This window comes from Copadichromis virginalis, linkage group LG22, assembly GCF_057382275.1.
Source record: "Copadichromis virginalis isolate Kocher_CV1m ecotype Utaka linkage group LG22, C_Virginalis_male_GT1.1, whole genome shotgun sequence".
Taxonomy (NCBI): Eukaryota; Metazoa; Chordata; class Actinopteri; order Cichliformes; family Cichlidae; genus Copadichromis; species Copadichromis virginalis.
Window position 1 is genome coordinate 18,045,175 of NC_140638.1, and position 16,431 is coordinate 18,061,605.

General features: G+C 41.2%; 1 protein-coding gene across 8 annotated transcripts in view; it reads left to right on the forward strand.

Annotated features, from left to right (window-relative positions):
- Nucleotides 1-581: 581 nt before the first annotated feature.
- The window catches only part of spire1a (spire-type actin nucleation factor 1a), a 32,564-nt gene continuing 16,714 nt past the window's right edge, over nucleotides 582-16,431 (forward strand). For 6 of the 8 annotated variants that reach the window (XM_085445504.1, XM_085445506.1, XM_085445505.1 and 3 more), the window contains exons 1-2: nucleotides 675-1,084; nucleotides 5,282-5,313. In XM_085445504.1, the coding sequence (XP_085301630.1) occupies nucleotides 739-1,084; nucleotides 5,282-5,313 (378 nt within the window). In that variant the 5' untranslated portion in view covers nucleotides 675-738. Of the gene's footprint in view, nucleotides 1,085-5,281; nucleotides 5,314-16,431 lie in introns of all 8 variants that reach the window. The other 2 variants (XM_085445509.1, XM_085445510.1) reach the window with 1 other exon arrangement.

Sequence of the window (16,431 nt, forward strand, 5' to 3'; positions counted from 1 at the left end):
TCTAATTGACAGTGGCTTCATTTTTCTGCATGACAATGACCCCAAACACATGGATAGAAAAACACACAATAGCACACCATCAGTCAAGTTCAAGCTGTGTTGAAGACTAAAGGCAGCCATACTGAATATTGACTTTGAAGCTGGTTAGAATTGCACAAACTCTGTTTTTGACTGAAATCCTGTACTTCCAAGTATGTTTGCAAATGTTTCAAGAAATATCTGCGCCCAATTCCCATTTCCTTGAAAAATAGTTATAGGAGTAAGTACGGTACAGTCCACCACATGATTTGTTGACCTTTGTGACACACCTTTTTAAAACAAAAGCCCAAATCAGGTGTGTCGACTCATACTGTATGCTTAGTATTTTTTTAATAAAATATATTTGATAGTTTTATTTTATATAATTTAAAATGATAATTTATTGATTTATATTTTTGATCAAAAAAATATGACCCTTGATTACACACCGGAAGTTCTGTGAGTTATAAAAGACAGGAGTTTTGGCATGTTGCTGATGTTGATTGGTAATTAAACGTTCAGGCTTTAGGACCGCGCGGATCACGTTCTCGGTTGGCTGTGGCTCGGTGTGAACCGTTGGTGCTCCACGGCCACGGTACAGATAACACCTGGCTGACGGACGAGGCTACATCTTATCATGTAGCTGGGCAGCTCTGGGACGTTACCCGACAAACCTGTTCGTTTTCCCCTTTACGTTATGCGGACAAAAATGATTTGAGGATGGCCAAACGACCGGGGACTGAGGATGGGATGGTGACTTCGCCCACCGTTCTCCGGAATTTCGCCGCCGATTTGAGCATCGGAGACGTGAACATGGACTGCAGCGACGGAGCCGAGGAGCTCTCTTTAGAAGAAATCCTGGCTTTGTACAGCCAGCCGATAAACGAAGAGCAGGCATGGGCAGTGTGTTACCAGTGTTGTCGGACTTTAGCGCAGAAACACCGGAGGAGAAGCTCCAAGTCTGCTGTTGTCTCATCAGCCGAGCACCCGAGAAGGATTGAGGGACCCGGGAATGTGAGGCTCGGGAGAGACGGGACTGTCAAACTGCACTTTGAAGACAACGCAGGTAACTAAACCAACCAACCAACCAAGACCGGGCAGGTGTCCGCTTTAGCTTTGTGTGCTATGAGTAACTGCACAGGTTAAACGAGGGAGACTGGCTTTGAACAGGCAGCCGTCAACAACGACAACAAAAAGCATTTTCCTCCACATCCCTGACAGGCCAAACGAATGGAGCATCCCTACGAAGAGGCCATGTTGTTGTAGCTGCCTGCTTTTAGCCATGTGGCGATTTTGTTTACAGGCGCCTATTAATAATACATCATAGATCACCGCATAGCTGCTGGGGGGGGGGAGACCACGAAAGCTTGTGTGATGAATTATTTACGTTGCGGGTTTGTTCGCATAACAGCGGCTGATATTTACATCACAAACATGATTCATATTAAAGCTCTGTTTAGACTGGTTTGTGAACAGGGCTGCCTCACAGCCACTCTCCCCTGGAGTACAGCGGTCAGTTAGTCAGCAAACACAAATCACGTGACCTGTTCAAATTGCAGAGCACCTTTTTGGGTGCCAGACTGCGGTGAAACAAAACACTCCCTACAAGCACGAGGCCGGAGACAGATGAGTCATAGCTGCTCTTTGTTGTGACATTTTGGGGTGAATTGGGGACAAATTTGGGGCCAGGAGGCAGAGAACAGCAAGGTGCCAGGTGTAGGCTGAGAGGTTCCACGTGATTTAAATCTAGCTGGATGGAAGTTTGTGTACGCACGTTGACTGTATACATCCTCTATATCCACTCTGTTTTTGTTTCCGTCATGCGATTTAGAGGATCCTTGAACTCTTTAATACAGGCTCATTTTCTATACAGATATTTTTGGGTAGTAAATAGACTTTTGTTCTGTGCTTGGCTGTACAGATAGAAAGCAAGTTATGTTTAATTCAATTCAGATTTTTTATATGGCACCAAATCACAGCAGTAATCGCCTCAAGAGGCTTCACATTGTAGGGTGAAGACCTTAAAATAATACAGAGAAAACCCCACCAGTCAGATGACCCCCCACTATGAGCAAGTGCTTGGCAAAAGTGGGGGGGGGGGGGAGGAAGACACTGTAAGAGAGTCAGAGGTTAATAATAAGTAATGCAGAGAGGTGTATAAACATGGTAAAAAAGAAACACTCAGTGCATCATGGGAAGCCCCCAGCAATCTAGGCCTATTGCAGTGTAACTAAGGGAGGATCGTCAAAATTGTACTTTTAAATATCCTAGGAATAATAAGTAAACCAGCAGTCTGGGAGTGACACGATCTGTTTGGTTGATACGGTACAATGATGTCTTTAAGATAAGCTGGATCTAAAGTGAGGGTAGATGTCTAAGATGAAAACGCTCGACTTCTATAAGACCCACACCAGAAAAACGTATTAGAAGCCAGCAGGTCTCTGTGTACTGAAACTACAGATGAAACTGTAGTGTATCTCTATACACAGGAGAAAGGCTTAGTCTTGTACAACAGCTCAGGTGTGGAGAAAGGTGTGTAATGCCTTTAACTGCATTCCATTAATATTTCAGAGATGAGATTGGGTGTGTCTTTCTGCGCAGCCACATTATGTGGGGAACCTATTTGAACCTTTCTTATTTTTTCCGTCCCCCTGTCTTGAGTTGACCCCTCTGTCCAGCTCTGCCTTGTCTAGACTAACCAGTAATATTGTCTTCCTGTGACTCCGGCTCTCAGAATAAACAGATTCACTTGGTGCTGCTTAGCATCTTTGCACCACCAAAAATAGAACAAATGTGTTGATTAGATGCACTGATTTTCAGAGTGCACATCAGTTCGAGATTATGGGGAGAGTCCTCTGCTGCTCCTCCTCGCTGGTGGCTGGAGTATTTTTGGGACAGCTTGGCCCTGTCCTGATTCCTATTAGGCCTGGTGATGAGAGAGATGTGAGACCTATTAAGCATCCAGCAGCTGAGTGGCTAGTGTACCACACCGGCATAAAATCAGGGCTTATGCAACCTGCATATGGCCTGCATGAGTCAGTGACAAGGTGGCATGATTTGGCCAGCTCCCAGACCACCAACAATAAGCTCCTCAACCCCTCTAGTGATATTGGCCTATATTAAGATTTTGACTGCTGCTGTGGGTGGTTATCAAGAAATCTCAGCAAGCGAAGAAGTGTTTATTTTCGTGACGCACAGCAAACAGAATCGGACTAATAAGCAGCACCAAGTCTTGGCTTATTTTGCGGTGAATCGAGGCGTGATGAACATGCTGCAGTCAGATCGGTTCACATGGAGCATGGGAAAGAATACCTTTGCCTCCTCTCCTGAATGCTGCATCAGACGAGACGTTTACCCTGATTTCAGTGATCCATACCAGCAGGAGCTTCTTTTCCTTCTAAATTTATTTGACTTGCGGGTAGTGATGGTTAAAGACTTAATTATCGTGTCTCTCTGTGAAAGCCGCGAATGCCTTTCAGCAGCACAGAGGCTATTTGAATGGACAGAATAGTCAGGCTGACACTACACTCCTCTAAATATGTCCGCTGAGATTTACTTGGCCTGCAAGGGTCCTGGCTGAGCCACCGCTCCTCTGCTGGGACAAACAGAGGATCCAGTGTTTCCCGAATGAGTATTCATGAGTAATTGTTGGCTGTTATTTAGTGGCCTGCAACAGAGTTGTTGCACACTATGAAACAAATGTTTTTCATGGATGTGTCCTTGAGCAGGAAGTCTAATTTTATTTGAATAGTTTATGAGTTGAAGCCTAAATGGCACCAGTGTTAGTACGCAGAATGATTGCATCTCTGGCCAAAGTTTCTCATTTATATGCGATGACCTAATTTTACAGTCTGGACTGTTGCTCTTTCATTCTGTACTTTAAACTGTTGCCTCATTCTTACCGGTGGTTATAGGTAGCTCAACTCGCTGCCTCAGGTAACTTAATTAGGGCTGAAGTTCATAATTTTAACTTTAACCAATAGTTAAAAATTCCTAGTCCTCCCAGCACCTGGAATTTTAAAAGTTCCTCGTTTTCTTTCTTTCATGTTGTTTATGGGTGAAAAAACTTTGTAATGATTTGAAGTCATTTGGAGCAGTAGTACCCTCAACAGAGTTGTTGCACAGGCTGAAAATAACCCCTGTATCAACATCCCTGTGTTGGTGTTGTTCCCAGATCATCATAATTAATGTCACATTATCGTGATGTCATAGTTTTGCGATGTAGAAACACCATCCTGACACACACCGAACCCTGACCCCATAACTGTAACCCAAACCACATCCTAATCCCGAACTCTCCCACATTGGCTGTTATTTTCCACATCGCAAAGCTATGGGAATATGAAATATATGAAATTGTATTGAAAAGGAAAAATTTAGATGTTGGGTCAGGATGTTTTGGAGATATATTTCGAGCATTATTTTTCCATCATGTAAGATGGATATTATGAACAGACGTGTTTGAACACAAACTGCAGTCTTTTTCTAAACTTAAAGTAATTTTTATGCTGTTGGCATTAAAAATCGGATTTATTGTTATATTTTTCTTCTGGATACAAAGGAACTGCTTATTTCTATTGATTTTTAGGATGCTTTGTGGACATCTTGAGGCAGTGCTGGGTGGAAAAATAATTGCCTGAAGAGATGTGGAGACCCTGATTTGCTTAGTCTTTTTTTTCTTTTTTTCCCCAAAACATGAAAGATAATGTGTAGTCTTTTTTTTTTTAATTTAATTAAAAAAAACCAAACAATAATTGGTAACATTTCACCTTTTATGCAGGTATTTATTGAAAGGTCATAAACTTTAGGTATTGATTTCTTTTATTTTTCTTTCCATTTTAAGCAATGTATCCATGGAAACAAGAGCGAGAGAATGAGAGCAACGTTTCGATGTTTGAATGAAAATACTACTACAAGCAGCCCCCAGTGGCTGGTTTTGACATCTCTGTCTGCCTCAGACGATGTGCGAGCAGTGTGCCGTGACTTGAGAGGAAAACATAATAATTTATTAACTTGCTCTTTTTACAATCATCTTCAGTGCCGTTGAGTAATCTTGCTCGCGTCTTCTAACCTCCATTTTGGTTTGTAACACCGTGTGAAGTTTTCCTCGCTTCGAGGCGCCTTTGGATGATTTGTACAGTGCGTTCCCATTAATGATTAAGAGGGTGTGTTTGACTTGGTGATTGTTACAGGCAGCTACTTGCACAATAAGTGACATCCTCATTGTATGAGTGAATAACTCTCCTTTCTGCTGTCATTACAGATAAATACCAGTCGGCCCCTACGTCATTAGAGGTGAGTTCACATTCAATTCAATTTAATTCAATTTATGGGTAAAGCAGCAGCACCGACTCATAACAGCAATCACTTTAAGGCACTTTATACTGAAAGGTAAAGACCCTACGGTAAACCCCAACAATCACACGACCCCCAGTAAGCAAGGACTTGGCAACAGTGGGAAGGAAAAACTCCCTTTTAGCAGGACGAAACCTCCAGCTGAGCCAGGCTCAGGGAGGCAGGGAGGGTCAGTCATCTGCTTTGACCAGTTGGTGGGGTGAGGAGGGGAAGATGGGACAAAAGACACACTGTGGTAGAGAAAGCCAGTAATCAGTTTTGAACACATTTTTTTTTTTTTTTTTTTTCTCCTTTCAGTGATCCCAGTAGAACATGTGGACGTTACTTAAACGTTTGAATTAAATGTTTACAGTCTTTTCATTTCACAGGAAGACTAATTTGCTTCAACGCAGACAAAACAATTTCACAATCTGTTGCCATTAGTCTGACCGTCACTGCTCCCATTACCTAGAAGGAACGCTACAAATGGGGTGGCGTGGCAGCTGTGGTGCAGCGTTGTTCACTCTGGCCCTGCAAAAAACATTCCCTCATGTCTTGTGAGTGCAAGCAGATATTAAGCATTAGCCCATTTTCACTTTACAGACTAGGAGAAATATGGGGTGGGGAGCACATCCCAGCCAGACCTGTGATGCGCTTAAACCTGAGCAAGTGGGTAAGAGCGCAATACAAGTAGCGCTCTTCAGTTTGTTCTGCAGTTATTGTTTGTGCTGCACTTAAAAAGAGCAGCTCTGTTGTTGTTCACCGAATGTTGTTGTTCATCGGTTTATTTTTAGCTCTCATCGCGTCAAACCTCATCGCCAAAACCACGTTAAAAGGACATGTGCCCAGTGTGTGTTTGTCCAGCACTATGTGCTGTATAATGTTGGGAGGCGAAGTCTTCATTATGTGTACAGAGAGGATACTTTGTGTAATTGGTCCATCAGGTCTGAGCAGTTTATGTTTGTCTTTGTTCACGTGATCTCAGGCATGCACAGTATGCAGCTGTCCCTGCATGGCTAAGTTTGAAATAGAATTTCTCTTCGTCAGCTGATGGTCAACACTGATTATCTCAGGGCTGAAGCCGACCTGTGGCAGCTTGGTTAGAAGTGAAAATGCTTAACTTGGGTTGGTTTTCTTTGCAAGTTCATGCATCTGCCATTGCATGATTGGTTTCTACAAATAAGCTGGGAAGAGGGTGTGTTTGTTTTTTTTTTTTTTTGTCTTTTGTTTTTTTTTGGTGGTGATAATATCTTTCATAATGGTTATTGTTATCAAGTTTTTCAAAGCGTGAAAGTTCCACTGAGGGAAGTGTGGTTTAAGGCTTTAAAAACTGTATTTATCAGCTTATGCACAAATGTAACCAAAAGAGCACTCGGAGAGAATCTTCTGCAAATCCCAAAGGCTCTTGTCTGATTTTTTTTAATTTTTTTAAAAATTTTATTTATTTATTTATTTATTTTTTAAAGAGTGATAGCGATCTCTTTAGGGGGGAAAAAGGAGGGAAAGATTTCGGCTCTGGTATCACGCAAATTGGTTTTGCTCTTTAAAAAAATTCCCGTCTGCATCTTGCAAGTGGAAATTAATTCTTCTATCCAACCCATCAAGGAAATTGACGCCCAAGTTTCGTTTGTTGTGTCTGTGGATATGCTCCACTTCCCCACCAGGTTTCATGAAACTCCAGTTGTTGGTTTTTGTGTAATCCTGCTGACAGACTGAAAACATGTCTCCACCCTGGGTTTTGTGCTTTGGAGGAATTACCTGTCACCTGGGCAGAGCAGTTTTCCCACGTGATGGTGACAGCGTTGATGTGTTTTATTAGAGCTGGAATTTATTTTTTAAAATCACTGCTTTTATATGGACCAATCATCTGACTTTTCCTTTAGAAGCACTCTGAAGTTTAAATATTTTCAAATCTAAGTTTAGAAATTGTATTTTTGTAATTTCTTTTTAATTGGCGATTTGCATGAGAACCTAGCTCTTGCAGAAATAGCCAATGCCAGACACTAAAAGGGTGAAAACACAAAAGTAAAATAGAGTTAAAGTGAATTGAATTTCATTTTAACTGGGAATGATAATAGTGTTGTCAGAAAACTTTATAAAGACATTTAATTTCAGTATAGCCAATACCTCAGTATAGCCAATACCTCAGTATAGCCAATACCTCAGTATAGCCAATACCTCAGTATAGCCAATACCTCAGTATAGCCAATACCTCAGTATAGCCAATACCTCAGTATAGCCAATACCTCAGTATAGCCAATACCTCAGTATAGCCAATACCTCAGTATAGCCAATACCTCAGTATAGCCAATACCTCAGTATAGCCAATACCTCAGTATAGCCAATACCTCAGTATAGCCAATACCTCAGTATAGCCAATACCTCAGTATAGCCAATACCTCAGTATAGCCAATACCTCAGTATAGCCAATACCTCAGTATAGCCAATACCTCAGTATAGCCAATACCTCAGTATAGCCAATACCTCAGTATAGCCAATACCTCAGTATAGCCAATACCTCAGTATAGCCAATACCTCAGTATAGCCAATACATGTAAAATGCTTTAAATTAAACCTGCTGAGCATAAGCATGTTAGCATTGTCTGTCTGGACGGGCTGGCATGCTCAACTAGTGATCCGATCACTGCTGTAACTGCCTGCCTCTAAGAGCTGGTAACTGCGTTTCAGCTTAATTTAATAATGTAAAGTCTTCTGACATTAATTAGAACTGTAAATTCATCCCATTGTTTTCTCCTGACCAATCTGCCTTCGGATAATTTGGGAAAATTGATTTATATCCCTTGCACACAAAAGGTGCAAAGGTGTTTATGGCCCAATTCCTGTGCTCCTAATTCTTGACTTTACATGTTTTTGTTGTGTCTTAGTCGCTTGTGGAAGTGAGTCAGCCACTACCCCTCTCTCTTACCTCTGCTTCTAGTTTTTGGAGCAAATCACTAGCTTGTTAACACCTGCTTTACAACCAGTAAAAATGGGTGTAATGGGTAATCAGTAATGCTAGAGAAAAAAAAAAATCTTTTCCTGACATTAAAAACGGTGGCATATTTGGCTTTCTCTTCTAGTGCTCGGTCATCTTTTAGGAAAAAATGTTTGAGTTGTACTGTGCACCTTCTGTTGTAGCCTACAGGACAAGCTTAACCTAGTTTGTCCTCATCTGAAGATTAAGGTGAGATTACTGCTAGTATCCTATTACAAGGTCCAGAGGTTGCCAGATCTGCACTTTGGGGCCAAAATGATTAGTTTTCCAGTAGGGCTGCCACAAACGATTATTTTGATAGTCGACTAGTCACCGATTATTTATGCGATTAGTCGACTAATCAGATCATCATCCACTGGACGTAAAACTACAGCTTATTGCACCAGCAGCATCTGCTCTTATATAACTATCATTAGCTTACAGCTTTAAGCTTTTAAGGTGCTAACTAAAAATAAAGACAAGATGATAGTTTATTCAATTTTAATGAAATTTGCAGATTGTTTCGGTAAAGTTTAATAAACTCCTTGCTATCTAAAATATAACAGGACACCGGAGTATATTCTCCAGCATCTCACACTTCTGATAATCAGCTGTCTGTTTGACGTTTATTCAGCTGTGTAAAAACTATAACTTTAATCTCAGCCAAACCGATTTACTCAGGAACAAATAAAATACAAAAAAAAAAAAAAAAAAAAAGCCAAACAACAACATTTTTAATTTATCTAAGTGACTCATATATATTTAACCTGAGTCGCGAAAGACGGCGGTGGGTTTGAAAACAATTTGCCGGGAGTCCGGTGTTCTCACGGCGCTAGTGACCTAGCCCCCGGCTAGCTATCGAGCTAGTGGGTAACAGACGTCTCCGAAAACGTCGGAGCGCTTTTGAAAATATGTGGTGTCCTGATAAACTGAGCCGATATTTGAGGTTTACACAGCTACATTCTCGCCTGAAAATATGTTAAACGTTTATTTTGTGACCCAGAAAGAATAATAAGAGTAATATTAAAACTAACTAGCTACCGCCATTGTTGGAAACTAAGCTGGGCCGCGCTATGAATTCTGGGACACAGCTGCTTCTTCTTCTTCTTCGGGGTTTAACGGCAGCTGGCATCCTTGTACATGCTGTGCTGCCATCTTCTGTTTCAGTCCGTTATTACACTCTTAAATCCTGCTATTGTTCCTGCGTCTTTTGCGATCTTACAAAGCTTCAAACGACGCGTCGACTATTAAATCAGTCGTCGACGATTTTGATAGTCGACGTAATCGTGACTAGTCGACAAATCGTGGCAGCCCTATTTTCCAGTATAATGTTTGAAGTAAACCCTTGGAATTAATATAGATTGTAGTGGGCTGAGGTTTAGCTTTAGGGATTCTCAGAAAATTGGAGTTAATGCAACCTGTCTTTAGGTCTGTTTTTCTACTGCTTAAAACATTATACCCTTAAAGATCAGTTTAAAGTCCATGTGGGGACCATCATGTTGTGTTTTGTAGATTAAGCTTCTCAGATTGGGTAGAAATTGCATATATTTGCATTTCAGCATCGTGCAGTTGTGACTTCCGCTCTGTAGCAGGTGCTGCTATGAGGGTTCTGTAAGCGCAGGGGCTGGATGTTTCTCCCTTCACCCTTATGTATGTCACTGGAGGTTATAAGCCTTGTCCCTGCAGAGACTGCCCTTCAGTTGTGTCAGCTTTGACGAAAGAGTGCACATTTGTGGAAGAAACAGGGTTTTCTTTATGTAGATCTCAGGCACGGCCGAGGATTGTTCTGATCTGTTTTCTGCATGCTTGTTTGTAGACGCAGCTTTTGAATTCAGTCGCAGTCCCCCGGGGTGAGTCTCAGTTGGATCCCTGTATGCCCAACATGTACCAGTGACCTCATTATGGCCTGTATTTATATAGCACTTTACTAGTCCCTAAGGACCCCAAAGCGCTTTACATATCCAGTCATCCACCCATTCACACACTGGTGATGGCAAGCTACATTGTAGCCACAGCCACCCTGGGGCGCACTGACAGAGGCGAGGCTGCCGGACACTGGCGCCACCGGGCCCTCTGACCACCACCAGTAGGCAACGGGTGAAGTGTCTTGCCCAAGGACACAACCGAGACTGTCCGAGCCGGGGCTCGAACCGGCAACCTTCCGATTACAAGGCGAACTCCCAACTCTTGAGCCACAATCGCCCATTATGTTGCACCCTGCTTTTATTCAAATTGATCAATTGATTTTTTTGGGGGGATGCTGACTGCTTTTCTTTTAAAGCGGCTGGCATTACAGTCCCTGAGGTTACATTTCTGCCTGTACAAGAAAATTCACACAGAAACTAAACCGCAGGGATCTGTTTAGCATTTAGTGCTATTCTGGTCAAGGTTTTCTATTTATATCTAACACTGAAGAAGCTCTTGCTCAGTATTTATTTTTATTGTTTCTTTTTTTATGTGGTCCAGCCAGGCTTGAGAGATTAATATTTTTCTCCTGCTTGTTCTGTCAAGTCTATAAAGTTATCAGATCTTTAGCTCTTTGTGGTTTTTGGAACAAGAGGAGCTGTTTTTCTGCTGTGCCATAGAAGCTGTCTGTCAGATTTGTGGTGTTTAGAGCTACTTTAGGGATTCTGACAGCATTTAGGTCAAACTCAGTGGGAGGACTTTTCCAGCTGGTGATTAGTGTATTTCACTGCAGCCTTTAAACTCTGTAGGTTTGTGCTTTTCAGAGCATGTGTTGTTTTTTTTTTTTAAATCCACACACTGCCATTGGCTTGAAGCTGTTTGATTAAAAGCTGATTCTTTGTGTGATGTATTCAGTCTCAGCTCATGTGTAGTTTTTATCTGTATGTGCCTTTTTTCTTTCAAAAATGTTATCCTGCATTTTCAGTGTCTGCTTTTATGCCAGTTTCCTATTGAAGTGGAAATGATCATATGTAACATCAGAGCTGACTGTTCTCAGGGCTCAGCGTTTTCCAGTTGACTTCACTGATGAATGCAAACTCAGCTGAGTTTGACCTGAAGACGTAAAGAAGCTCCGTCTTCTGTCCCACTCTGAAGTGGGAAGGTGATGCTTCAGACCGGAGGAGGCTGAGCATCCGCTCCTGCAGTGGAAGACCTCACGGTTTAACTTTGGTTATGTAACTGTCTGTGTTGCGGTGGCTTCACTCTACTGCTGCAGCAAATGCTGAAGGCGGCTTATCTGATGTCTTTGTGAAATCTACAGGCCGCAGTGATACCCAGGGCTGTGCGATTGTGTTACCTCTGCTCCAGGAATCTGTTCGGGTAGTTGGTGTAGTCTGCAAAAGGGAAACTGTCTCCATTTCCGGTTCCACTACAGCTTGGAGAGTAGCTGGACAGTGTTTGTAGACACGTCCATCACTTTCATGCAAATTCCAACTGCATTACTGACTATAGTAGTGACCTAAGCAATCACAAGGAGGGATTTTTCTTTTCTCCAAATCAGTAATGCACGTTCTTCCCTCACGACAGGTGGCTGACAGATGGTCATGAACTGACCTTCATAGGACTGTGTGACTGGTCATTAAAAATCATGCAACTGCTTTCAACTGGTCAGGAAATCCTAATTTCTCTCCTCAAGCCCAGTGGCTGCCAGATGGGACTTTATTTGCCCGATCTTACATTGTCATCGTGATTGTCATTTGTCCGAGATGGTGGACAAGTTAACATCATGTGGTTACGTGTCTGCAAAAACCTCAATAAGCAAATTTCATTTCATTAATGGCCACATCAAGGGCCAGATATGCAGTTTATTGATATGCTTTAATTTAATTTTCTTATAAAAAGAAATGTTGGAGGTCACATAGAGGCTTCGTACAGGCAGTTCTGTCCACAGAAAGCTGTTCTCGCACATGCTTCTACAAGTATCACCTAACACGTTTCATAGATCCGAACTTATGGCTGTGTCAAAAAGATCATGTAGTTCACGTGCATCAGAGCCTGGTGCTGAAATTAGCCATGATAAAATCTACATTTTCAGTTTAAAGATGAACCAAAAACCTCAAATTGGCCTCTGTGACTTGGACATTTCCTCTTGTGTGATGTGGAAATGATGACGACAATATTAGACTTGAGCTTTTGCTATAGTTGAAATGTTTTTAAGCTCAGCAAGCTCAGCACCCTCTTAATCACTAGTGAAACTTTGAGTTTACTCACCTGTACCTTGAACCTTACCTTGAGGATTATTTGACTAGTACTATGTTTAATGATCAGACTAGTTGTAAATTCTGCATAAATTGGGTAGAGGTCTCAGCAGCACAGGAGCCTGACTTCTTTCTGCTTTGCTCGTGTGAGGATGTGCTGCTCTTCAGCACAAACGACTCATTCTTTGCACATCTGCGTAAGCGCTGACTCACCGATGGTTTTCCCTCCATCTTGGTTGCTCCTTGTACTGCTTTTCAGCTTATACAACTACAAGAACTACAACTATACAAGAGAATGTAAACAGTTGAGTTTTTTGCGATCTATTTAAAATAGTGAAAATTTGAATTGGCTACACATAAAACATACTGTAGTAGGAAGAGTTCTGTTTCGCTCAAAAACCCACATTGAACTGCACTTTGCAGAATAGGTTTCTGTGCTTTAATGTTGGTAAAACACTGTTTTTCCTCACGCTGTAGACTGCTGGAGCACATTTTCTCACCCTTTGTTTAAAACTCCTTCTTTAACATCCTAAACCTAGTCTGCTTAGCTGGTTCAATGAAAATATGGCAAAGCTGGTTACATAGTCATGGTGTTTCCTGGCTTAAAATAGTCCTTTGGAGGCTCATTATATGCATAAACTCTATTGGTCCACATAAAGTTAAACAAAAAGTCTGTATTTGCTTGCCTAACAATAGGCTGTGTATTTTCCAGGCTAATTTTGGTGAATTTGAGTAAGTAAAAATGACAAAACCTCACTAAAAATGCTTATATTTATATTTGCTCTGTGGTTTATTTAACCATCAGACAACCAAGGTTAGTTGTATGACAGATTAATGACTTTTCCAAGCAAATACATGCACGCACACACTCCTCCCTAGCTGTTGAGACAAAAAAATGTGCTTACTTATGAGTTCTTTATTTTATTGTCAGACAACTACTGTCTGAGTGTGCACCTAGTACAGACCTGTTTTAACTAATTAACTGTGGAAATACTCCCAAATTTGCTGATCTGCTTCTTTGGAAGGGAAAAGGAAAGCTGCATCTAAATCTAACTTTTTTTTCTTTTTTTTTTAATAGTTTCATACACTAAAAATATATGTTCCAATTATTGTGAATTGTGATCTGCCTTTTTGGTTCAAGAGTGAACATGAAATCTGTGAGGTGGACAAAGGTTATTCATGAATGAGGAATTCTTTTTGTATTTTGTCACAGATTCTTAAGATAATGCCTCTGGCACAGGGAAGTAGATTCTCTATGTAAAATCCCTCATTGTTAAAAACTTTCCCCATGCAGTGATGTAATGCAGCTGGTTATTATCTTTCTTTGTGGAGGTTGAGGGAAAGTGCACTCTATTTTGAGTGGATTGGTGATTCACAATCTTGAGGATGCTTGTAAACTTTCTGAGAAAGCCTGTCACGGAGCTCAAGCTGAATTCATTCTGTGTTACGATTTTCTTTTTCTTTGGCACCCAGATGACTCATCCTGCTGCATTTCCTACTAGGCATTTTTAAACACTGGTCATATCCCGTGTTACCTGCTGTGGCTGCCTGGGGAATTTACTTGGAGCCTTATTCACCTAATAGTTTGCTACCACACTTATCCCGTAGCTTAAACCCCAGCAGTGGTTTTCCTGGCTGCCTTTCACAGCTGTTTACCCACATGCTTCCTCTTCCTCCACCTCACTGCCTCAATCCTCTGAATCACAAGTCTTCAGATGTGACTGTTTTCAGTTACTCACCACAATCTATATTTTCCTTATTTCCTCTCCTGTTTTCTTTTCAATAAGTCTGGCTTTTGATACTTAAGATGCCTCTTCCCCATTCCTTCTGACTTGAACTCAAAGGAACTTTCTCCATATGTCGCTGAACAGAATTATTTAGCTGCTGTGTTGGTTGACCTGTGGCCCGTTCCCACTAAACACTGATTCTTCCATCCTTCAGCTCCCTTTGAGTTAAGGTTACCAGTTGGGGTCTGGTAACCTTAACTCCAGTCGGAGTCTGTGAGCCGTCATAGGGTGAGAGGCGAGATAAATCCTGTTCACCTAACCCTATGGACCATATGTGGCAAAATTCATCCAAATTATCGGGAATATTGTACTTGGTGCTTAATTATTGTATTAAACAGTGATCCTTACTGTGCTAGTTGCTGTTGAACCACTGGACAATCACTGAAACTAATTTTGTGTTTGATTAGAAAATTTGATTCAAACAGTAACTGTTGGCTAAACGTACTCTTGACCCACCACTACAGAAAATGTCCTTAACTGGACATGTAGTATAGTGAGACTGCTTAGCCTGGACATGAAAACACGAGGTTTCTTATGTATACGTGGTGCAGTATAAAGCTGATGATCCTTTTTGCCTGTGAATGAGATCCCCATGTGCAGACGGTCACTCCTGAATTTCCTAGTTTCCCTGCCCACTACAGTGCATGTTGTACTACAGATGGATTAAAAGGTTGCATAATAAGACACTAAGGAATAGGATATTTGTTTTAGCCTGGGAACAGGATTATCAACTGCACACAGAGATGATTGAGGAATGATAACGATGTAACACTATGAAAGCAATCTTTTCCCAGTGAGAATAGGTGGGTTGATTTTTGGAAATTGAGAGAATCTATTCCTGCTTTTTTTTTTTTTTTTTTTTTTTTTCTTTCTGGGGGGCATTTTTAAATCTTTTGATGTTTAATAGGCAAACAAATTGTATTATTGGTTATAATCCAATATGCATATCTGTGCACAGACTTTGAAGAGCAGGTGCTCACGTCAGAAAAAGCCATTATAAAATAATAAGAAAATATTGAGTTGCACACAGTAGCAGACGCTTTCCTTGCTTGCGTACTTACCGATTTATTTATATCTATGAAAATATTTTCATAAAGAGTCGGTGATCTTATTCAATTTCATAATGTTCCAAAATATCATACACTTAAGTAATGAAAATGATGAAAAATCGATAAAATTTACAGTGATGTGTTGTGACTCCACAAAGATATGTTGAGGACTAATGCTCATGACATTATGATCACATGGTTCTTTCTGTTGTCACACATGGGGTCCAACAGAGCTCAGGTGATTTTAAAGCAGAATAGCTTGCTTTTTATAAGTGGGCTGTTACTGCTTATGTTCGTCCGGCTGTAATCGTATCTCAACTTCATAATGCTGACAAACGTGGACGAAGCTAGTGCAAACACGGTCGTTACCTGGCTGTCGCTAATAAAAGCAGGTCAGAGCCATGCTGCTGCTCCTCTGGGTGCTGCAACGGCACGCATAGCTGGCTGTGAAGATAAGATGGCTGGGCCGGGCATTGTTGGGCAGAGGTTAGTTTTTGTTTAATAAAATTGGAAATTAATTATATACAGTTTTTAAACTCCCAATGCGTTGAATTAACTGAAACTGATGCCCATTCAGAACTCTATCTTTCACCATGATCATGAGTTCAGAATTTTTTGTCTGACCCTGTGATTCCTCAGATATGTTACCAGACCCGTTTTGGCTTTTGGACTATACAAACAAAACAAACAACACAAAAAAAAAAAAAAAAAAACAAACAAAAAAAAACAACAACCCATTTAAGCTACAATGTGCTGCACCTTGATGTACCAGGACATCAAGTACATTGTCACAACTGTGAAAATGGATCGTACAGTATCCAAGTAAAATCCCACACTCTAGAACTGCGTGGTTTGTGTCAGTTATTTTAGTAGTCAGTCTGATTAAATGAGTTTCTTTTCGCCTTGTTGACCTTAACATACCTAAACGTGTGCACTCCACACCCTTCTCTTCCATGTAGTACACTCCCAGACTCCAAAGACGAGTGCAGTGCTGTTTTTGGCACCAAACCAGCGCATATCCAGCCATGCCCATCAGAACTAGCTTCACTCACAGCAACGGTCTGGTTTGTTTGGGACGCCTCCCTCTTTCAACAATACACATCTGG